General features: G+C 44.0%; 1 protein-coding gene across 13 annotated transcripts in view; it reads left to right on the forward strand.

Moving 5' to 3' along the window:
• AKAP13 (A-kinase anchoring protein 13) overlaps positions 1-23803 on the forward strand; it is a 230064-nt gene that overhangs the window by 174708 nt on the left and 31553 nt on the right. For all 13 annotated transcript variants that reach the window (XM_045196387.2, XM_024561921.3, XM_024561924.3 and 10 more), the window contains 3 exons: positions 7258-7300; positions 8212-8344; positions 15423-15597. In XM_045196387.2, the coding sequence (XP_045052322.2) occupies positions 7258-7300; positions 8212-8344; positions 15423-15597 (351 nt within the window). The remainder of the gene's footprint in view (positions 1-7257; positions 7301-8211; positions 8345-15422; positions 15598-23803) is intronic.

Genomic DNA, 23803 nt, shown 5'->3' on the forward strand with positions numbered 1-23803 from the left:
CTCGATTCTGAAACACTTCACCTCGATTATTTGAACTGTTAAACAGTGGTAATGATGTGATACGGCTTAAATGTTAATTTATTTAAAGTCCTTAGCATGTTTCCTGCCTTATAATAAGTACTTGTTGTTGTTAGGGAGTGAGTTAGTTCAGAATGCCCAAAACAGAGCCCAGACCCATTCCTCTCTGCCCAGCTTCAACAGCATGATAGGAAGGAGGATGGTGTCCCTCATGGTCTTTAAGTGGCTGTGTCTAATGAACACCTGTGTCTAGGAGCAAACTGCTTTCTGAAGTCAACCTTCGCTCTCTGCTGTCCAGCTTGCTCCTGTGCCCCGTCTTCTTTCTTTAAAGAAATGAGCTGCTCCTCCCACAGTCTTTCACGCTTACACATTTCTGAGAATGGACTGGGCTGCTGTCTGGAATGTCTTGTGTCATTTGCTAGATGAGAAAAACAGACAAACCCCCTAGCGCTATTTCTAAGCTGGGATCTGTTGCAAAAATCCATCGATGTGAAGGAAAATCCTGACTAAAGGTGGTGACTCAAATATTTCTCTGTCATCGTCTGGGGTGTCAGGTAGACTGGTGACAGCTCATTGAGGGACCACAGTGGGTGGGAAAGCTTCCTGACTCATGTCTTGGATTGGCTGTCTTGGTGGGAGGAACATGATGGAGCATCTTGCTGGCTCCTTCTGGAGAATCAAGGTAGCCCGGCGCTGCCTGTGTCCTGTGGGAAAGATGCCGGGAGGGCTTGCCCTCACCATCTGCTCCCGGAAGTGTGTTTGCATCGCTCCTTCTTGCATCAGAGAGGACTGGGTGGAGGCTCCCAGCCTGCCAGGAGACTTACATGGTTTCCATTTAGAATTTAAAGAGTCAAGTTCATTTTTGCTGCGACAGAATAATTCAGAATAATTCAAAAACAGAATAATTCAGTTTTTAAACTTGTCATTATTTGCCCCAAGAAGGTGCCTACAAACTGTAGAGAAACTGCTTGATCGATTCCATCCTGGAAGAACCCTAGCACATTAGCGGGGATAGTGTTACAAGGAGAGTCGTTTCCTTGAGATGTTTAACTTCACAGGCTTCTTTAATGAATTTCTTTTTCCCCTTCATTTTGCCTGGTTGTCACACAGAATGGTGTCACCAGGGGCACTTGTCCTTGGGGTCAGTTGTATGCCCTCACTCCTTGTATGGGAATCGGCCAGGTTCCTTATGTGTGCCTTGGTGGGAACACTGGCTTGTGATTGGAAGTTTCATTAGACTGTGAAAGCGAAGTCCCTCTGGGGAGCTGCACTGTGCCATTTACATGGGTGACAAGCGCCAGATCTAAAAGGTAAACAATCCACGTGGCCAAAGATCAGGGTGCGCCTCTGCAAGGTTAGGCATCAGTGCTGATGAGGACATTTCATCTGTACGTTCTCTGCTCATTTCCTCTCTTTTTTTAAACTTTGGCCAGTGGGATGAGAATGGATTGGAATACATGTATTTTCTTACAGTGCTTCTAGTTGGAAAAGGTGACAGGGACAGCTATGTCAGGGCATAACCTGAGCCTGGCAGATGGAGTTTTTCCATTTGTCTTTTGGTTGACTTACAAGGCTTGAATATATACATGGTTATTAAGTATGTGACATATTACATATGTTACATACATACACATTTTTTAATTTGGGGATAAATAATGTCAACAGTGAGACCAAAAGAAAACGAGGAATTCACTCAGTGAATTAGTATGTGGAAAGCAGGACTGGGGGCTGAGGGCTTTGGGCTCTCTGAGGGCAGCGGAGTGCTGTAAGTTGATTAAATTGGTTCTTTGCTTGAGTGAAACACTTCATACAGGCCACACTGGGGAGTGTGTTGGGTAGGAGAGGCGGGCAGAGCTATTGCAAAGCTATTGTGGGATTCAGATGGGAGCATTCGGTTGGTCTGAACTGGAGCCTGGAGTAGTGGCAGCAGGGAGAAGTTGGTGTTGAGAAAATTGTAGAAGACAAAATCCAAAGGACTGAGTGAGGTGTGATATAAGGGTTCCCATTTCTGTTTTGAATAATGAGTTACACTTAGGTACCACTCCACCAAGTAAAGGGTTATAGGTGGAGGAGCAGGTCTAGAGGAAAGATAGGTTTACTTAGGTACTTGTTCTCTTTGAGCTCCCTGTGGGATACCCACCCCCAGGTGAGCCATGACATGGACTGGTTTGAGCTCAAAGGACAGACCTGGCCTGAAGACAGAAGTGGTGAGTCACCAGTATGTATTGTGTGTAGACTGCAGTTAAGAGGCAGGAGTGAATGAGGAGATTTGGGATGAGGAGGAAGAGAGCCAGATGCAGTTTTACTTTGAAGGGGGAAAAAAACCCCTCCAGCTATAAATTATAACCATTAAAAATAACTTAGCACTTGTTTCATAATGTAACAAGTTCATATTTGTTGAATGACTTATTTAAAGCTATGTTAGAAAACTGCATGTTCAGAAATAAAGATGTAAGTTGCATTGTTTTCCTAGACAGCCTCTCTGGGAACCATACGGGCTAGTGACACCGTTCCGTCCCACATGGGTTGGAGGTGCCTTCTGCATCCCACATGGGTTGGAGGTGTCATCCTGGTGTAATCTGTGCCTGTTCTAATGACCCCATCAACCCACTTCTCAGCCCTGCCGCCACCGCCACGGCCACCTACGAGGCAGATCTCCTTCTCCATCAGCATCTCTCCGCTCCTCCTTAAGTCTAAAACTCTCTTTTCTCTGGGCTCTTCTCATTCCAGTGATGAGGAGGAGGAGTTACAGTGTAAGTAAGCAACCCTGGGGTCCAGGAACTGCTCTCCAGCGCCTGACAAGCACTGAGAATGCTCTCGGCTTGGCACTAAGAAATTGTTTGGGGACCTTTATCCCCCTGCATGCCCTCATGTCTAAACCATTTGTCGCCATGCTTTGCTTTGAAAATTAATTTGGTAAGACAGTTTTGTTCGTCTGTACACTACGTACCCTGATTAATCCAGTGGCCTGATTCCAGGGCATGAGATTCCATCCCAAGACACAAAGACCTTCGCAGGCACCAGCGGTGTGTTATTATCCCACCTCGTGTCTGCTGTAATACCGAGTGCTGATTTCACAAAATTTTCTGTTCAAAGATGTAATCTCCATTGTTCCTTGTTTTCACTTATTTTGTCTCATGGGACAGATCTCTAGATGCCCACCTGTGATATTTACAAGCTAATGTTAATTTTTTTTTTTCTTCTCACCTTTTTCTCTTATTTTCTTTCCTTGGAACTTTTTTTTCAGTCCTTTTTCCACACTGTGGGTTTCAGATGAATATGTCCTTACTTGGTGGTACCTAGTTTAAAAACTTATCAAGATGTCAGTTTTAGTAAACTTGGAGAGGAAATGAATCAATCCTTCCTTTCATGAAAATTAACTGCTTTCAATTGTGCAAGATCTCTACAGTATTCCAGGATTGTTATTTTTAATGGAAAATTATTCCTAATATAAAGTTAAATAATTGGATTGCCTTCATTTCATATAACTAATGAGTCCAATGCAATTATAACATCTACATGATTGAGCACCCTAATTCTCAACTAATTGCTGACCCTGAGTTTCAGCAATGTTTATTTAATCGTTTAATATTTAAATATTAAAGTTTAATATTTAAGCACTATTAAGCTCAGGGTGACATTTTTGCATTCTTCTTAAAGTACCTTATACACAGAAATGCAAAGTGTAGTTAATTTCCTTTTAGTGCAGGGCTTATTGTTCAGTACTTTTTCACAATTAAAAGAGATTTGGTAAATAGGCACACAGTGAGATACCACTTTTTACCAGTTACAGTAAGAGGGAAGCTATGAGAGTCCACTTACAACTTTGAGGGTTCAGAAATGCTCCCGGCTCTTCCATCTCAGCCTATTGATGGTAGTGTGGGGCATAGGGCAGGCGGCAGGAAACACAAAGATCCCAGCAATTTCTTCTACCTCTAATAGAAAAGTATGGTGGACTCATCAAAGTATAGGGGCTTGAAGAAACCTTCGAATCATATCCAGCCTTCCTCAAAACGTGTTCCTCAAACTCAGAAATACCAGTGAGAATTGGGGTTGGGGGGCAGAGGAAATAACAGAAGAGGTGATTTTAGGGTCACATAAATTTAGGAAACTCTGGTTTAAGCAGTTTTCAAATGGTGATGTGGACGTTGTGAATATGCGAGGCAGTGTCCCCTGTGCTGTGTTCAGACTTATGAACAGGTTCACTTTCATGGCAGGTTTTTTTGCTTCTGTGAGCGCTTACATCATGGAAGGCACGTTGGCTCTTCCAGTCTTTCAGGGGTGTCAAACTAACTTTCACCGGGGGCCACATCCGCCTCACAATCGCCTTCAAAGGGCCAAATGTGATTTTAGGACTGTATAAATGTAACTACTCCTTAACAGTTAAGCGAGAGGTCGGCACTGCCGCCAGGTAGAAACAAGGTCCAGCCGGATAAAACAAGGTGGAGGCCCGGATTTAGCCTGTGGGCCTCGTGTTTGCCACCTGTGCCTTACATGCTCTGAAAACCTGACCACACTAGGGATTTCAGAGTCACAGTGGACTGATGACTTTTCAGAACCACATCCAAAATATCATCGTAAATGAAATAAAAAATTTTCAGCAATGACAAAGTTGGAAAACTGTTATAGGAGCCATAGATTCTCCAAGTGTTCAGTTATGTATTATTTTTACAGTTTTTAATTTATTCAACCAAAATCTACTGTTAGCCTATCTTTGGCCAGCTCTGTGCTGGTTGGTATTTTTATGGATTTTATTTTCAGTTTGTTCATATCACTACTGTGGTAACTTACTAGGTAATTGTTTGAGTGTACAACAGAGTCCCGGAAGCCTGAAAGTGTTACAGAGCAGGGCAGGGGGTGGTTCACGATAAATTATTACAGAAAGGATTCCCCCCTTTCTGTCTCTGGAGGTTCCTTCCCCCATGCCCACCTGCTAGGTTGGAAATGTCCGCCGCCAGAGGAAAGACGTCTCTCAATGCCAGAGACTGCTGAAAAGGAAAGGAATTGTTTATTTAAAAGTTACAGACTTAGAGTAACGGCTTAATGTCTTCAATAAGATACTAAAGTCCTCTAGAACACCCACAGATGCACAGTCCTTCCCTCTCCCTGTGCCCAGTCCGGGGTACCGTGTCTCAGGAAAGGAAGTAGAAGTCCGTAATTCAGGCTCCCGGCACCATCAGCTGTGTGGCTGCTGCAATCTCCAGTTAATCCAAAGCCATGTGGCACCTTCTCATGGCCCAGCAGCAAGAGTCCTTCCTCCCCTTTTCTTCCCGGCAAAGTCTCTCCTGCTGCCTAAGCCGCGTGGCAAAAAGAAGCACTCCAAAACCTCCTGGTCCTCTCTACTCTCCTTCAGAACCACATGGTCCTCTCTTTACTTCACCAAAGCTGCCTGATCCTGGCCCTCTTCCTTTCCCCTCAGAACCTCGTGGTACTCTCCTTTTTTACTTCAGAACCACATGGACCTCTATCTATCTACTTGCTTCAGAACCTCGTGGTTCTCCCATTTACTTCAGAGCCGCATGGTCTACTCCTTTCTCCCCCAAAACCTTGTGGTCCTCCCCCTTCTATGGCTGCCGCGCCTAGGTTTAAATCCCAGTGCCCATCTTCCTTTGCAGCACCATTTCCGACTCCTCCTACAGTCAGTTACACCTGCCAGCATCCCCGTATTCTTCCAGCTTTACTGGGCTGCCATAGTAAGTCTAGGCAGGTGTGGCCCCATGGCATGGAGTCAGTCATCTCCAAGCTCTCACACAGGCCCTGTAACCAGGGGGAGTTGCTTCCCAGACTCATCTTGGGTGGAAGTCACTCCCATCTCCCTGGCTCAAAGCAGGGCCACAGCTATTTAACATATCTATGAAACCAGTTAAAGGTTATAGATATGTTAAATGACCGTGCCAGCGGTTAGCTGCAAAGCTGTTGCTACCCAAAACGGCTCTGAATGGCCCTGTTCCATGTGTCCCATCCCCCCTGGCTCAGGCCTGTGGGGGTGAGGACATCCTACACACATTTTTCTAATATTTCCTGGACACCCGGAGCTCTGGACCCCATTACAAATCCCTTCTTGGGGCCCTCCTCTTGGCTGCACCCTGCTTCAAAAGGGCTTAATGCTGCTTGTAACGCTCCACTGGGTAGAAAAAGTTTTAAAGCTGCTAATCTAAACCATACTTTGTGGTGTTTTCTTGTTTGTTTGTTTTTTGTTGTTGGTTTATTTTGTTTAAGCTAAGGCCTCCTGAGGTTAACATGCTGATGATTTCACATCCAGAACTTTCCAAATTGGGGGACAGGTCTTGGATCTTATTCTTAATGGGCTCATCTGCCCTTCTCACCTGGCTGTTATCATGCATGATCAGTGAAATAGAAGAAGAACCCCAAGTAGGTAAAAGACAAACTATATAGAAAGCAGTCTTTTTGAAGACTTAGAGTTTAAGTTTCTTATGTATTATTCCCACCTGTTAGCTATTAACTTAGTAATAACTACAATTTTGCATTTCTGTTCAGAATCAAGAACGATTTGGGAGCTTAAGGGTTAAAAATAGTGGTGTTTGTTCTACTTAGTATTGCCCTGCTAGACTTGGCCTTAGCTTTAATGACCCGCTTCAGGCTGTGGCCTGGTAGTTGTGGGAGGAGGGAGAATGGATCCAGCACCAACCTGGAGAGGGCTGCACGTCTGCGCCAGCCCCTCCTCTCACAGAGAGGGGACGGAATCCTCACCCCAGACCATAGAGGCCAGCTCGGACTCTCCTTCCTGTTCCTGGACCCTTTTCCAGGAGTGTTCAGGAACTACCAGATATGTGTTAGCTACATTTTCAGCGTAGAAAGAACTACCTGAGAGCAAAATTAACAGAATATGATGTTTAATTTCCCATTTTGTATTCTTCCTGTAACATCATCTCAGAATGATAGCCTACGGGAACTGAACATTTGATAAGAACAAGAATTAAACATGTCTTATCTTAGTTGGAACATTAGGAAAAAATCTTGATTTGGGGTTTGTTCAGTTACTTGAATCCTGGATTAAACTTCTTTATTGGGAAATTCACTCCCTGTCACAGTTCTGATTTGAGGGTTTCAGGTTTAATTTTTCTTCTACCAAACCCTTAGGAGGAGAAGGCACCACGCACTGGCTTTCAAATGCTGTCTCTGCTTTATCTGTGTCATTGTAATCATTTTAGACATTTTCTCTGTCCTTCAGGTATAGTCCTTCAGTTCTAATATTTCTCTGCCATTTTTGTTTTCTAGATTCCCGGCCTTTCCACAGCACCAGTGCTAACCTGACCGAGAGGTACCGGACATTCATTTGTTACTCTTTTTTCCAAAGGGAAATGAAGGAAATCCAGAAAGTGTTATGACATTTCACTAAGTAAACTAAGTTTGTTGGATTCTCACTTTCTTGAGTGATAAACTTGGAATGATGGTTGTAAATGGTTGGTAATGAAGACTGTGCCCTTTCTAAATGTCTTCAGTACTTTTCCACTGTTGTCACTCTTTCGAATGGTGAAGGTTATTGTGTGCATTTATTCACGTACGAAATAACTTCGGTTTGACTTTATGAGCATTTGTACTCTTTGCTTATGGGGGTTTTTAATTCATAACTCTAACGACAGTTTGGGGTGTGTGTGTGTGTGTGTGTGTGTGTGTGTGTGTGTGTGTGTGTGTGTGTGTGTGGTAGGCCCCCCAGTCCTCCGGAGCTACGCTCTAAATCCCTCAGTGGGTGCCTGAAATGGTGGATGGTAGGGACCTCTATACATACTGTATTTTTTCTACACATATGAATAATAGAGTTTAATTTATAAATTGTGCACAGTAAGAGATTCACAGTAGGTAATAAAATAGTGTAGTTATAACAACATATTGTAAAGAAAGTTACATGAATTAAGGTCTTTTTCAAAGTCTCTAAATGGGACTGGACTCCCCCTTCTTGTGCTGATGCGGGACGATGCAGCACCTTTGGCGACAGAACACGGGCAGCGGGCTGTGCTGTTCTCAGATGGTGATGTAGCAAACCGCCCGGCAGCCTCTGTCCATCTCTTATTCTGCCTCCCATTTTCCGTGAGGATGTAAGATGACTGACATGTAGGAAAAACAATAGGTGACAAAATGGGTACAAAGAATTCTGTGGAAGACATTTTAATTAAAAAAAATAACTTCTGTGGTCTTTTTTTTTTTTAAGTCAATCTTTTTGTTTTTATTTAGTATAACAGAAGAGAACTACAATTTCCTGCCCCAGAGCCCCTCCAAGAAGGATTTTGAAGGGAAGAGTGGCACGAAAGTGAGCCGCACCTTCAGCTACATCAAGAATAAAATGTCCAGCAGTAAAAAGAGCAAAGTGAGTACCGTCATGGGCATTCCTTGTGTGACCCCTCAGTCAGTCCCCCGAGGTTCCTGTCACTGTCACAGCCTGCCTGCACCTGAGAGCTAATGCCAGGGTGAGGATGCACGGGAGTAAATTCAAAGAAACATGCTGAAATAACATATTAATGGAAGAAAAATAACAAGAGGCAGTACCACTAACTGAGTTTTCACCACCTGCTAAGAAGTTTTCACACATTATCTTACGTGTCTCGCTTTTGTGCGAGTGAGGCACCGTGTCTGGGTGCGTGTGTGCCCCAGTGTGGAACCAGAGCTCAGATGCGGTGGTCCCCACCACAGTGCCGGAACCGGTCAGCAGGTGTGCAGTGCAGCTGCAGGGGTTATGCCGAGATCCGGGACAGAAATTCTTATGTTTGGGTTTATCGGTCAGAAAGATGGTCCCACAGAAAATAACAAGAACTTTTAAGACAAATATGAATTCTTAGTTTTGTATAGTTATTAATTTTTCCATGCTCATTATAACAGTAAAAGAAAATAAAAATCACCTGTAATAACCCCACGCAGAGATAACTGCTCTTTTAATCTGCTTTTAAACTGTATTTTTTTAAAAAATGTTTATTGTTATTCAATTACAGTTGTCTGCATTTTCTCCCCATCCCTCCACCCCACCCCATCTGAACCCACCTCCCTCCCCCGCCTCCACCCTCCCCCTTGATTTTGTCCACGTGTCCTTTATAGTAGCTCCTATAAACCCCTCCTCCCACTGTCCCCTCCCCACTCCCCTCTGCCTGTTGTTAGATTGTTCTTAATTTCAGTGTCTCTGGTTATATTTTGTTTGTTTTTTTCTTTTGTTGATTATGTTCCAGTTAAAGGTGAGATCATATGGTATTTGTCCCTCACCGCCTGGCTTATTTCACTTAGCATAATGCTCTCCAGTTCCATCCATGCTGTTGCAAAGGGTATGAGCTTCTTCTTTCTCTCTGCTGCGTAGAATTCCATTGTGTAAATGTACCGTAGCTTTTGGATCCATTCATTTGTTGATGGGCACTTAGGTTCCTTCCAGGACTTTGCTATTGTAAATTGTGTTGCTATGAACATTGGGGTGCATAGGTTCTTTTGGATTGGTGTTTCGGGGCTATTAGGGTATAATCCCAGCAGCGGAATTGCTGGGTCAAAGGGCAGTTCCATTTTTAGTTTTCTGAGGAAATTCCATACTGTGTTCCACAGTGGCCTCACCAGTCTGCATTCCCACCAACAATGTACTTAGGTTCCCTTTTCTCCGCATCCTCTCCAACATTTGTTTGTGGATTTGTTTATGTTGGCCACTCTGACTGGTGTGAGATGGTACCTCATTGTGGTTTTACTTTGCATCTCTCTGATGGCTATAAGTCGTAACACCATAAAAGTCCTAGAGGAAAACATTGGCAGGAAAATCTCAGAAATTCCACACAGCAACATCTTCACAGACACATCCCCTAAAGCAAGGGACATAAAGGAAAGAATAAACAAATGGGACCTCATCAAAATAAAAAGCTTCTGCATGGCTAAAGAAAACAGCATTAAAATAAAAATAGAACCAACAGTATGGGAAAACATATTTGCCAATGATACCTCAGACAAGGGTATGGTCTCCAAAATATATAAAGAACTCACACGACTCCACTCCAGGAAGACAAACAACCCAATTAAAAAAATAGGCAAAGGACTTGAACAGACACTTCTCCAAGGAAGACATACAGAGGGCCCAGAGACATATGAAAAGATGCTCAGCATCACTAGCCATCAGTGCTGAGGAAAAACTTTTGGCCTCCCACTGTTGCGGCCTTGCGTTTACCCCTCGGCCAGCCTCCAACAAAATAAGAAGAAAGTAAAAATTACTGGAAATCAGTTAAGGAGCTCCTGCCAAGGAACCACCATGTACACGTGTGGTGTGTCGGCGAGGGATGGGGGGAGTGTACACACACACAGGTGCACATGGACATACTCAGAAGTAGGGCAGTAAACGCACACTGAACTCAAGGGTCCTGCTGTAAACGGGCACCCTTCCCCACCCCCCACCTCCATAACAAAATCACGGGCTTCTTAGGCCCTTGGTTAAGTGGGGTGATCGAAATAGAGTCAGTGTATTTTCCTGGGTTTTGTAAATAGGATCTCTTTTAGAAAACACTAGGTTTGCTCAACAGTCAGAGGAGTCCATCAGAGGGGTTTTCCACACAACCTGCCACCAGAATCGGTTTCTCTCTTCATTTCTGTGGCCCAAGTGCAGGATGAACAGGAGTGTGGCCATCAGAAAATTAGAATAGAATGCAGAGAATCTAGTAAGCGGTGTCTAGAGTAACTACATATAAGTATTAACTCCACAGCCTTGTTTTATAAGTCAAAAATAAGGTTAAAGAGGGCAGAATGCTTAGTGGTACTCCACATATAGGCAGCAAGGCTGAAAACAGAACCGTGCGTATTTTTTACTTGTCACTGCTGGCTCGCACACTGGTTGGCATCTGCAAAGAAAGTCTCCTTGGAAAGGTTGCTGAAAATCTTCCAAATGGTAGAGTGACTTCCGTAGTCTCAGTGTTCTGCTGGGTGCTAACCAGCGCATGAGCTGTCCCTTGAAAAGTTGTATGATCTGTTTGTATGATTTCAAAATGTTTTTAAATTGGAATATCTTGTTCAAACTAACGGATGATTGGAAGATCAGTAACTCAGTGGAGGTTGCCCTCCCTGTCAGCTTCGCAGTGACCCTGACTGCCAGGCACATTGGCCGTGGCATTGCTGAGGTAACACAGACAGACATGAGCAGGATGATGTAAGCGTGAACTCAGGTCCTGGGGCCTGACCTTTAAAAGTCATGGCCTCCCTGCCGTATACAGCCTGCAGCACAAAGCTGCATGCTGCAGGTCACAGGACTAGATAACATTTAGGCAGAGTCTCGCGGGGTCTGACTTCCAACAGGTAGTACTCTTCCTGCTCCCCATAAAAAAAATCTGCTACGGAAAGTATCTGTTTCTTTGTGACTCTTTTAATAAGCAAAGGATTGTTGTTTTACTCCTGGGAGGGTGAAGAGAAAGGGCAGGAGGAGACAAGGTAATTGTGTGAGAGGGAAGTCTGTCATCACTGGCAGAAGCAGTAGCTGCTGACCTCTTATCAGAAGGACAACATTCTTCTGCAATGAGATGGTTCCTCTTTTCCTCCTGGCCTCACAATTTGACCTTTGGGGGCTTGTGCTATCTCTAGCAATGGAAACTCAAAAAAATGACAAGCCTCTAAGCCTAGATTGCAATCTGCTGCATATTCTAAGGTGTTGGGAGTACCCCGGTGACCAAATATATTAAAACGTTCATAATTGTCACTGGTTAACTTTAAACAACATTTTTTTAGAACTTCCAATAGAATAGCTTGGCTTCTGCCAACGTACCAAAAGACAGTAGGAAATATGGGAAACACTGAAGTGGCACGATTTTAAATTACGGGGAATCCCTGTCTGTATATGCTGCTGTGCCACCCAGAGTTTTGCCTTGCAGAAGTGCCTCATTCTCTGAGTGGCAGCACACAAATAAGTGAGTGTTTGCTCAGTGAGATCACACTCAGCTGATTTCATAGCTACTGAATAATGTTACTTCTCGATAATGTTAAAAATTGGGAATGCTTATTTTATGAAAATGATACACTTTTTGCTTTTAAATTATTTTTAAAGAGATACTGTTAGATCTCATCTGATCTGCTTTTATTAATTCATTGTACAGTGTAACCATTCCTACTTTTTCTTAAAGCAAAAGTTTCAGCATTTACTGCAGATTATATTAAATCCCCACCTCTAATTCTTAAAGTCTTTTGGGATGGTTTGGAAATTTCTACTTTCCTTACAATTAAACATGTTGCTATATAGTCACACAACAATAAAGTAATTTATAATTATTAACTTAGATATGACCCGTATGTTAATTGTTATGTTAATCTATAACATGATCATAAACAATTGTTAAATTATATTCAGAGGAGCCCGAAGCCAGGCACAAGGTGGCAAATGGTTCACCTTCCTGGATAATCCAGTTCATCTGTGCAGCATTGGCTGCGTATGTGTAGGATTTGAGAATTTGAGACTAATCCTTCACATGTCCTTTTAAGAATTAACCAATAACTGGCATGAGTTAATGGATAAATAGGTTGGGTGTGTTTTTGAAGCGGAGAGCCTAAACAGGAAGTACAACAGGAAGACTGACAGTTTCTGCTTTTGTCAGTTTTGCACCTTGAGAGAGAGGACTGTTTCCTGCTAAGGGAGTTTGCTTGCCAGGGGTTCAAACACCAATAAGCATGGTGTTCTCCTGTGTGGAGAGCGTGAAGGGGCCCTCTTTAAAGCAGCCTCGCATACTGATTTTCTTTTTCTTCTTCCTTTTCCTTTCCCTAGGCTCTCCCCTCAGCAGACAACTAGGAGATGGTTAGAAATGTTTCAGACAAGTTCTTAACCTCCCTCATTCCTTCTTTGATTAGAAATCTGCAGCACGACAGTTGCTTAATCACAGCGTGTTTCACATTTTAATTGATTGTCTAAATTGGTAGATTTCAGAAGGATGAAAAATTATTTTTCTTCATAGTATCCTAGTGTAGTTGTTGTCTGCACCTTCCCCTTTAAACATTTCTAGCTTCCGTTTCCCCGCAGACGGTGAAAGCTTTTTGTCAGTTGTTAAACAGGGAAAAGTCAAATTTCAGGAAACAGCTCATCGCTACTTACCATAGGCGACTTCACTAAAAAGTTTCTTACGAAACATACTGCTTTTTCTAAAATGAGGTGTTTGTTTTTAAATAGGTAAGATGTGTTCCCTCACTTCCAGTGTTTAAAAAGTGGCTTCAGTCCTCGCCAGAGTTCCCATCTTGCAACTTCAGCACCATGCACACAGTTTGGGGAATTAGTTTTGTTTCGTTTCCTGTGTCCTCTGTAACTAGGGTAGCTGGCTTCACTGGCAGCATTTGAACAGTTGAGCTCGTATTGAGGAAACAAGCAGCCTCAGCCCTCCTCCCTCCTTTCCTTTCTCAACCAGTCTCTGGCTTCCTCTGACGGCTTGTCTAAGGGTTCTCTAATAGCAGCGCCAAGCTGCTGGGCTCTGCCCTCCCGGCATGAGCCCCTCCTTCCGTGAGAGTACGCTTCCTGGCATGGGGGTCAGTCATGTCGGTAAAATGGGGTCGGTTTCATGAAGTGCCCCTCATAACAGTGCGATTCATAGGACCGAAACACGGGGAGGTAAGAGCTCAGCTTCTTTGAAGCACTGAATGCGAATACACACAGAGAGAGACAGTGGAGCTTACTGTCTGTTTAGTTTTCATTCTCAGAAGGGCTGCGTCGGGTTGTTGCGGAGGAGGCGGATAGTATTTATTATGTGTTCAGACTTGAAGATCGTTGCGAGGTTTGAGAGGAGGAGTTGCCATGGATTTGTTTTGCCTGTGGAACATGCATGAGCTTTCTTGAGCAAAAAGTCAGATGCTTTTCAGTTGAACATCTTACGTATGGAAAAGCCTTCAGCAAAATTTAGTTAAAAGAAAGAAATTACTTGAAAAACTCAATTGTCGTTACTGATTTTTATTAGAGTTTTGTGTCCTTTAGCGGTTACTAATTTCCCCTGAGAACAGCTTCCTGTTTTGTAAAGTGAGGTACATTAATTTTTCTCCCTTCCTCTCTTGTTAGTTTTTTATACTTCTGAAGTGTAGCAATTCAGTGCTTAGATTTTCATGCGCCGTCTTCTAAAAAGAACTTTATGTGAATCATAGACTTCGCAAACATTCGTCGTTTCAGTCCTGAGTAGGAAGTCAGAATAGCTGGGATCTGCTCTTCATTTGCTGTGTGACCTTTCCTGAGTCAATAGACCTCTCCAGTTCTTGGCAGTAGAACGGCATGAAGGGGAGCCGAGCTGTAGAGTCAGCCAGCTCTGGCTCTTAATTTCAGCTCAGGCAGTTGTTGGTGTGTGGCCTCGAATGCAGTATTAGACATCTCTAAGCCTCAAACTGCTCAGTTGTAAAACAGAGATAATAACCAGTGCTCACTACTTCATGGGGTCGTTACGAGAAAATACATGTAACTTGCTTACGACAGTGCTTAGCGCATAGTAACTATTCAAAAAAATTAGCTGTTGTTATTTTTATCTTTTCAGTTTTAAAATAGGAAGCTTAATGCCTACCATACCTACTTCAGAGTTGTTGGATCAGATGAAATAATGTATGTGCAAGGCATTGATTGGTTCAGAATGTAAGGCAATTAGTAGTTGTCATCACTGACTGAGGCACTCGTTTTCCAGGAATTTTTTGAGAGTGCAACAGTGGCATTACATTCCCTAGAAAATGGGTACCCCACTGTTAGTGATTATGACAACTGCTAAATGCATCCTGTGAATCATAGTTCATGGTCCATTGGCTTGAAAGGAAATCATTCCGTTGATATTGATCAACCAGCCAAATGCTCTGTCAATGCTTAGAAAGAACCATTTACGGCAAGCACAGTTAAACCCCACAATCCCAGCCTCCCAAGAATAGTATGCACCTGAAATGTCCCCGACTGGCTTAGATGTTTTGTTAGGATCTAGCACTCATCACTATTACGTTTTCAAAGTTTAAATTCCTCCTCCCAATTGGAAAATTGGGCCAAAGTTAACATCTGTGAACCTTGCAATTCCAGTTAGTAACAACTGAACATGTATACATGGGGGGCATTTAATATTTCTGACCAGAGTAAGAGAGAAAACCTCAGAGGTGTGCCCCTTACTTGAAATTCGTGATCAGTGTGGGTTTTTTTCATGCTGCTCGATCATCTTTCCTCTTGCTCAGGCTGCTTCTAGAATTGCTGCTGGCCCTTCGTCTGCCCCCTCCTATAGCTGGCCCTGAACTCTTTGCCTGTTTGCCATGTGAGCTGGGCTTTGGCTTACTGAGGAGGATTCTTGGCCACTCCAGACACGTCCTTCACTAACATTAGAAGCCTCTGGTGTCTAGCGCAGCGTTCCTAACTTTTGTTCAAAGCAGTCGCCCACCACTGCTGACCACACGCCCTCTGGGTTGCACAGGGCAAGGAAAGGCCTGCCGGTGTTCAGTTAATTGTTCATTGTTTTCTTTGGCAGGAAAAGGAAAAAGAGAAAGATAAAATTAAGGAGAAGGAGAAAGAGTCCAAAGAGAAGGAGAAGGACAAGAAGAACCTCAACGGCCACTCTTTCAGCTCCATGCCAGTCGTGGGCCCGATCAGCTGCAGCCAGTGCACAAAGCCTTTCACCAACAGAGATGCCTACGCTTGTGCAAGTAAGAGCCGTGTTGCTTCCTCTCTTGGCTCAGGGAAGCTCATTTCTCATTTCCTGTCCATCCCACACCCTTATCTCTTCCTCGTTTTGGGGGAGAAGCAGTCCTTTTTATATCTTTCCTTAAACACCATTGAGGAAAAGCATTCTCGATGTAGAACATGGCGCCTGTGTTTTTTCAGAGAGCCCCAGTTTCAGACATTCCATCCGGTTGTCCCCAAGCCTGTTCCAGAAGTCTGTGTCAGCGTCACAACCATCTCTTGGGCACAAACCTTGAAGCACCCCCAATAGGCCCCTGTTAGGTCACATGCGCTCACTTTTCTTTCTGGCACTTTGCTGTGTGCTTCCACCGTGTACCAACATCAGGTCGTGCAGCCCGCCAAGGGAGAGGACCATCGCATGTAGGGGTGTTCCATGTTGACTTACCGCTGACCCGCCGAAACCATCTGAAAGCCAAGTCTGTTAGTGGAGTGTGGTTCCTGGCTTTGAAAAGATGCTACCCTAAGACAGAGGTCAGCTGACTATTTCTGTCAACGACCAGATAGCAAATATGTTAGACTTCGTGGCCACCAGGACTGAACTCTGCTGGGTCAGTGCAGAAGCAACCAGAGGCAGGACATAAACCAACGAGTATGACTGTTCCAACTTGACTTAGGGACAGTGAAATTTGCATTCCATGTCATTTCCAGGTGTCATGCCTATTAATTTTTAAAAACTTTTTTCAACCATTTAAAAATATTGGTAGCTCATGGGCCATATGAAAATAGGCCTCGGGCTAGCTTTGACGCCCAGGCACTGATTGTAGACCCCGCGTTCCAAGACTTCACATCTAAAAATTTTGTCGCACAGATAGAAAGGGATTGTCTTTGTACGATCCCTTTGCACACCGGGGCCAATTGAGGAGGCTTCTGTGGTCAAACATGTGCAGAGCCTGCAGATCAGCCACCCCAGGCCCAGCCCAGTCACCCCCAGGGCTGCAGCTGATAGCATCACGTTATGCCTGTACCCGGTGCAGACTGACTAGTGAGCGCCTCGGGCTCCAAGGAGCACTCTCAGACCGTGATGTCATGACGTCATCTCGTGTTCAGTCCTTTGTGTGGACTGTCCCAGTGATTTGTGACTAAAAATAGTTACCTTTTTGGACATGGAAGTTTTTACAAGTTTATTTGAGCAGATTGGAAGTTACTACAATAATAATTTCCACTCTCTGCTTTCTTGACTAGAAGACAAGAGTAGAGTTCTAGCTACCACGTAGCCCGCAGCCTGTCTTATCTGAGCTACAGCTGTTGGGACTTTTTGAAGGACGGGCTGCATCACCCATATCCTTGCAAAATGACTTTTGTGGACATACTGTATCCCAGATGTTGTCAACAGCCCTCTTTGTTTTACTGTCCTATTTAAAAAACAAAACCCAAAAACTTCTTGGGGACTCTCATCTCAATCATTCTGCATCCTTGTGGGCAGGCATCATACACACTTGTCCTCGTTCACGTGTGACTCACCAGCAAGCTGAGAACTCCAGCATAGTCTCCTGGGTAGTTTCTTAGCAGCTGGACACAGTCCACCTCTCAGTAGTGGGATAACTTGGTGGTTGCCTAAGGCAGTTGCCAGCAAGCACTTGTCTGTATGTTCGTCCACCATTAACATATGTTTAGCCTTCTCACACAGGGTTTATATGCTTAACATAAAAATTACATACGTGCCCTGTACTGTACTTACAGAGAGCTCATTCTGGGACCGAGAGAAGTCAGATTTGCCATTTTCTTGTTCTCTTGTTAGTTATTAATATTGTTACGTATACTTACTGTCTTAGAGTCGTAGTTTCTTTGCAGGACTTTGTGTACTCTTCTTCCCTCCAGAAACACTTACGTCACAGGTGAGGTGACGCTGCCTGACACACAGGCTGAGGGAGGCCCCAGCATATCTGTCTATACATTTACTCCATCTCTCTTTTCGGTCAGTATGAATGAGAGCTGGGAAATTTTCCTCCTGTCTTCCAAAGAACCACTCTGTGAGTCCCTCCTGCCAAGTTCTCCGTCGGGGGATCCCCAGTCTTGGAGAAAAACAGGGCGGGGTTATATTTTTAGACTGGCAGTACGAGCTGGACAGTCAAGGCACTTCATCAGTAAAGCAGACTGAACACCTGCTTTCTGCTCTAAGACAGAAAAATGTTTGATAAAATATAGTCTCTAAAAAAACCTAATAACAAGCTGAGCCTGCAGAAAGGAAAATACCTGAGGGAACTCAGAATCACAGCAGTAAAGAGCGTCCCCCTCACTTGGGAACAGGATATGTGGCTTCAAGTCACACAGTGGGAGCTGGGGCTGGGCCCCTGAAAAAACTGAGGGTTTTAAAGACTCACCTTCACGCTGAAGGTCCTAGAAAACCCCGTTCAGAAGCAGCAAGGGAACAGGACCCTGAGTGAGAATTCTGCAGCACACATGAAATCAGGGGCTAAAACTTAGACCCTCCCTTTGCGGTGGAACCCCAAGCTAAGAAATTTTCACTAGAGGTTTCATGGAATCCCAGTCCAGGAATGAAGAAACGCTGAGGACTCCCAGCTACAGCAAACACGAGACCGCACCACCGGGTCACTTGGAAAATACAGGGTGTCGGGGGTTCCCGTGGGAGGAAACAGCCCTAGAAAGCTGAAGCTGGGCTTACGATAAAAACTGCATAGGCAACACGCATGGAGGTAAACCACCGTGAGGAAGAGTTAGCAGGGCCCAAGCAAGAGAAGATGTTGAGAATTGTTAAAAAGTTAAAATGAATAGAATCCCTAATGAAAGAACAGGACATCATTCAACTGAGGTGTAGATTTAAACAGTAACTGAATAAAGCTTAAAGAATAAAAGCAAGTCCTTGAAGGATCTTCGTGGAGATCTCTCACACATTTCAGTGTTCTTCATCAGTGGGTTGTTGTGATTTGTATTCTTTCAGAAAAGGAGGAAATGGCTTTTCCTGTGTCACTTGGGTTAGTTAGGGGAGAGCTGGGTGCATAATCTAGGGAACCCTGATGACTTTGGACGGGGTCTATATTTTTACATTTAATTATCAATAATTAGGCCCTTGAGGTTTTTTAATCGTAAATGAAGTTACCCAGTAAAGAAGTTACCCAGTTACCCAGTTTCCTGAACTCTTTAATGTACTGTGTGTGTTATTGTGATTCATTCAAAAGTGGTCTGTTAGCAAATATTTACTGAGCAGCAACATATGCCGGACACCTTTCCTTCCTTTTTGAGGGTAGGTGACATGGAGCATTGTGTAAATTTAAGGTGCACTTACAGAAAGAAGAGGGGAAATATCAGGGCTTGAGAGGAGAGGAAGAATGTATAGTCATCTTCGCAAAGAAGCAAAAGTACTAAAGTAATTGGCTGATTCTCTCCAGCTTCCTGAAAGAACAGAGCCTGCAGTGAGTATTTGTGTGTATGTAGCCCCATCTGTTATCTTGGCCGGAAGTGGAAAATTTGAGTAATTAGAGGACTCAGAATCTTTCCCTTCCCTCCATCCCCCGTGGTGTTCAGGATCTTCCCAGGAGTCTCAGGAAACTCAGCATCCCTCCAGTTAGTCGTTTGCCTCCCTTGTACTCTTAGCCTCCCCTTTGGTTTAACAACTCTGCTGTCTGGCCCCTGAGCCTCGGACCCCGAGCAGCTGCTCAGCCTCTTTGGACTCCTGGTTCAGGAGGATCAGGCATATAGTGTGCATCGTGGTGATGTGTTGTGATGGCCGGTATTGATTGGCACCTCCTTCCGAATCTCTTCATTCACTTTCCTTGACCCTCCTGCATGCAAACAGTACGAGATTTAATAGGATAGAATGTTGTAAAGCAAATTAACATGGAGTCCACTGGAGTCCAAAGCTGAGTCCCTTACGTGGACTAGATAGAAATGGTCATGGTCACAGAAGAGCCTCCGAAGCAGGTCCATTGTAGCCTGTTCCCAGGGTGTGGGGGATGACAGTGAACGCAAACACAGAAACTCCTCATCAGGACCACCTCAAGTAATTTAATTCAGGAGAACCCTGGCAGGGCCTGTTAGGACCAGGGCACTTTCAATGGGGAAAGGAGAGGAGTGTCTTTCTGATTCTTCTTTCTTCAGTTGTGGAAAGCTGCGTTTGAGCGGTCAGCTGTTCCTTCCAGCTGCCACACAAAGTGTGCTCGTTGGAATGCTTGGCGGAGTCCTTCACAGGAATCTGTTATGTTTGGGTTTTTGGATCTGGCCAGTGGTTCTGTTCTGTTTGTTTTAAACAGATGTAAAATGATATGAAGATTATTGTTGATTCACTTTCTGTCGTGTTAGCAGCTTCTAAGTACTTTTGCGGATGGCTGTTTGTCATGATTAAAAAAATAAACATGTAGACCAGCTGCAGCCTAAGTAGGAAACATAAGAGTTTAAAATGTGTGTGATATTTTGGTTTTGCTCTGGGTTTTACCTGGAAAGGCAGCTCTCTAGATAGATGTTTTCTGACCACTTAAACATTTCTTATATGAGAGAGTAAGATACATATAATTGATGGAAGAAAAGAAGTTTGTTGTTCAGGGAAAAGGAAGATGAAAGAAGAGTCTAATCAATAAAGTCAATTCTTATTTAAGCAGAGAGGGCAGTTTTATTTTGTGCTAATTAACTGAATTTTATTTATTTTCTTTCAAATATCCCAAATATAAAAATACAGGTTCAAGTCTTAGTATCTGAACTTGATGATTATCCCGAGCCACAATAAGACAGGAAAAATAAATGTTTCTACATTTTCATCTCACGCCAGCATTTTAATTTTTGTTTACCAGTATTCTTTTGAAAAATACTGTTATGCGAGCACTTCAGCTAAGATGATTTGGCTCTTTTTTGTGGCTTTCCTCTTGCTCTGCACATCAGCACTGTGGTTATTACACCGGTTACCGAGAACTCTTGCATGCCTTGGTATCTTAACTCTGTCGGTCCAGACCAGGCCATGCCCCACATGTCCCAAAGATGTTTGACAAGAAGTTGCAAAAATGAACTTTGGAACATGTATATCTAAATTGCTCATACTTCAGTGGTTTCTGTTGTCTCTGCTGTTTTAGTTTGCTTGGTTAGGTGTGAAATGGTAGGAAGGAGTCACATCTTTCTGTCCGGAAATAAAGTAATTCTTTAACCTGTATCCTTAAGGATCAGAGAATTTTCACCAGGTCGGTGTTGCTGCTCAGATCTGTGTCTAGTAAGCAGAAGAATGCGAACTTTTGAGCATGTGGCCTAATGATCAGTGGACTGAGGTAGCAGAAACCCCCTCCTTCAGAGCTCTGGCTGTGTGGAACTCAAGGGGAACCCTTCCCTTGGTGGGCAGTTCTTGCACATTCATGCCATTCTGTAATTTCAGTTCGGTTTGGCCTGGCCACTCCTCTTAACTCTCATAAAGCTGATTTTCTTAAGCTAGTCTCATTGAAAGGGTGGTTGTATTTTTCTGCCACAAGAGGAAGGATGTGCAGTGTATAACAGTTCACCAAAGATTCGAGCTGGTTGATGGCCGGGGTTACAGAGAAAAAAGCCACCACAGATAGATGATAGTCCCAGTCCTGTGGGGTTTCCTTCCTTTTCTTTCGTTTGTCGCTGCCTCATAGTGACAAAATAAGTTGAAGTCTGGGCTGTTTGCTCTTTAACTTGGGACAAATCTAATTAGGGATTGACCTTGTTCCCATAAACCTCTGTGCCAAGACCTCTGTGAATGAAGTCACGTCGTTTACTGCTATTAGGAAATCTTCAAAAAAAAAAATAAATAAACAGAGGCTAAATAATTCTTTGCCCTCCCTAACAACATGGTATGGTTTGTGGCAGAGAGCTTGAAAATGTATTAGATTTGTCTCTGAGCCTTGTGTTTTTGGTAATGGCCTATTTTCCAAAACAGAGAATATTGTTTTAGCCTCATGAGTTTGGCTGCTGTCAGTGGGGCCGAAGCTTCCAAGTCACCCACACACAGCATTAAAACCATCGCTGTGAGCTAAATCCAGGACAACTGGGAAACAAGTTGAGTGGTTTTCAAGTAGGTACTTGAGTATGTTAAGCAGATGTCCATGCAAAGTATTTATCCCTAAGATTTGTGACCATGTTGTAAAATGTATTAAAATTTCTCCTGAGTGGTGAGTTTGGGGACATGTCTCAAAACAATGAATTTGTGTGAAAAGTTGTTTACTAGAAGCACACTTTAACCATGATTTCTGCTTTTATGATTCATCAGTTGGAGTTGTCTTTTAGGTCTCTGACATTGGCCTGAGAACTTGAATATTGCTGAAGTCTGTTTAAAAGTACTAGCACCACTCCCTCAGAAAATTGTCATCAGTTAATTAATTCACTGTAGGATGATGGGGCTCCTTGGGAGGAAGGAAACAGATGCTGCATGACTACGGTATGCTGGGCGGCCACTTGTGTACATCAGAATTAGTGGCAAGTTTTCAAGCAAATCTACCGCTTCCTGTGTTGCCCACAGATGCTTAAAATGGTATTGATCTTCATCAAAATGAAAGAGAAAATGCACTTTTATAAGTGAAATATAAGACAATAAAACCTAATTGAAAATTGTTTTAATTTATCATAAATGTGATTTTTTTTTTTTTAAAGAATAAGGAAATGTGTATAAAGAAATCCATATAGCTCCCTGGCAGTCTATTCCTGGAGAAGAAAGTAGTTGAAGCAAGAAGAGAGTTTTGACTGAGATAAGATCTCCCGGGCTCTTCCTCTTGTTGCTCTCCTGAGTGAGCCTCCCCAAGGAGAGACTCCCATGCAGTCATTGCTAAATGACCTTGGATGTCTCTTTTGGCTTATTAACATCAGGAGAATGCCAGACTGTGAATTTCACATGGGCTGGAACTAGAGGACACTAGCTAGATCAGAGGTATTGCTATGCCTGGGAGTAAAAGGCCCGGAACAAACCCTCACCCCTCCTGCCCCCCTCCCACCCCTCTGCTGACAAAAGGAGCCACTGGGATTACCCAGCCCTAAACGAGAGGCCTTTCCTGGTGATAATTCTGATGACTTAGAGGTTGAAAATCCTCCTGTATGGTCTAGTGGGATCTACTTGGAAAAATTACCCCTTCCTTCGAGAGATGTTGCATAGAGTCTTACAGAATCACAGATAGAAGGAACTTGGGGAAAATGTGGTCTTTCATTTTATAGGTGAGGAAACACACCTGTAGAGAAGGGACTTGTAGAGGGTCATGTGAACTAATTAGCGGAGTCAGGACCTAAATCAAATTTAGTTTCACAGCTGTTCTTCTTGTATTTCTTTGAAAAAGTTGTTGATATGTCACATACTGTAATCCAAGTCGCGTTGGGGCAGTTGGCTTTGGGTAGAACAGACATCGGTCCGAAGTAGACATCCGAATGGGTGCCATGAGCCAGGCCCTGCACCAGAGAGCCGTAGTTGAAGATTCAGCGGCAGATGAAGGGCCCCTGCCCTGCAGGAGCCCTCGGGGATAATCACAGTACAGCGTGAGCGGTCCTGTAACGGGCGAGATCTGTGGACCAAGTAGGCGTGGAGGAGCAACTGCTGAGGAAGAAATGGGGAAAGGCCTTTGGGGTCTGAGGCTCTGGCAGCTTCCATCCTAGTGTCCCCTCCCCATCATCACTCCACTCCCCCCACCCCACCCCCATCCATACGCGTGAGCTGAGAGAACAGAAAAAAGGGCAGCTGACACAGGCAGGAGCTGCGGTGCTTCCTGAGTCTGTGGGAAGTGCTGCCTAATGAAGGGTATCTGGCTGATTTTCTCAGGGAGCCTGTTCCCTGGAGAGGCAGTTGTCATCGTGTGTCCCCACAGATGGACGCTTGACCAGTTTCTACTTCACCTTTGGCCTTCTGGCACAGCACTGAGTTCTGACTTCACGGCAGCAGTGAGAGTGATGCTGACCCTTCTGAGACACACAGGGCTGGGTTTCTACGTCACTGACCCTGTCTGGCCAAGAGAGTGACAAATAAGAGTTCAGATAAAATTGTCCTTGGCAAATTGTGGTCTCTGCTTCATCGTTCAGGAAGTTGCCCTGAATGCTTTTTCTTGGGTCAGGCCTCCCAGAGGTACTTTGGGTCGTTCTCATGACCTTTCTTCTGTGGCTCTGGACTTGGGGCAGGTTGCAGAAAGCTCAGGGTAGGTAAGACCCAGGTACAAGGATGTAAACAGACTTTCAGATTCACGTTCTACCTTCGACACAGTCATACACGATTCTCAGCCCCTATCAAGGGGCTTTATT

This window comes from Desmodus rotundus, chromosome 10 (assembly GCF_022682495.2).
Source record: "Desmodus rotundus isolate HL8 chromosome 10, HLdesRot8A.1, whole genome shotgun sequence".
NCBI lineage: Eukaryota > Metazoa > Chordata > Mammalia > Chiroptera > Phyllostomidae > Desmodus > Desmodus rotundus.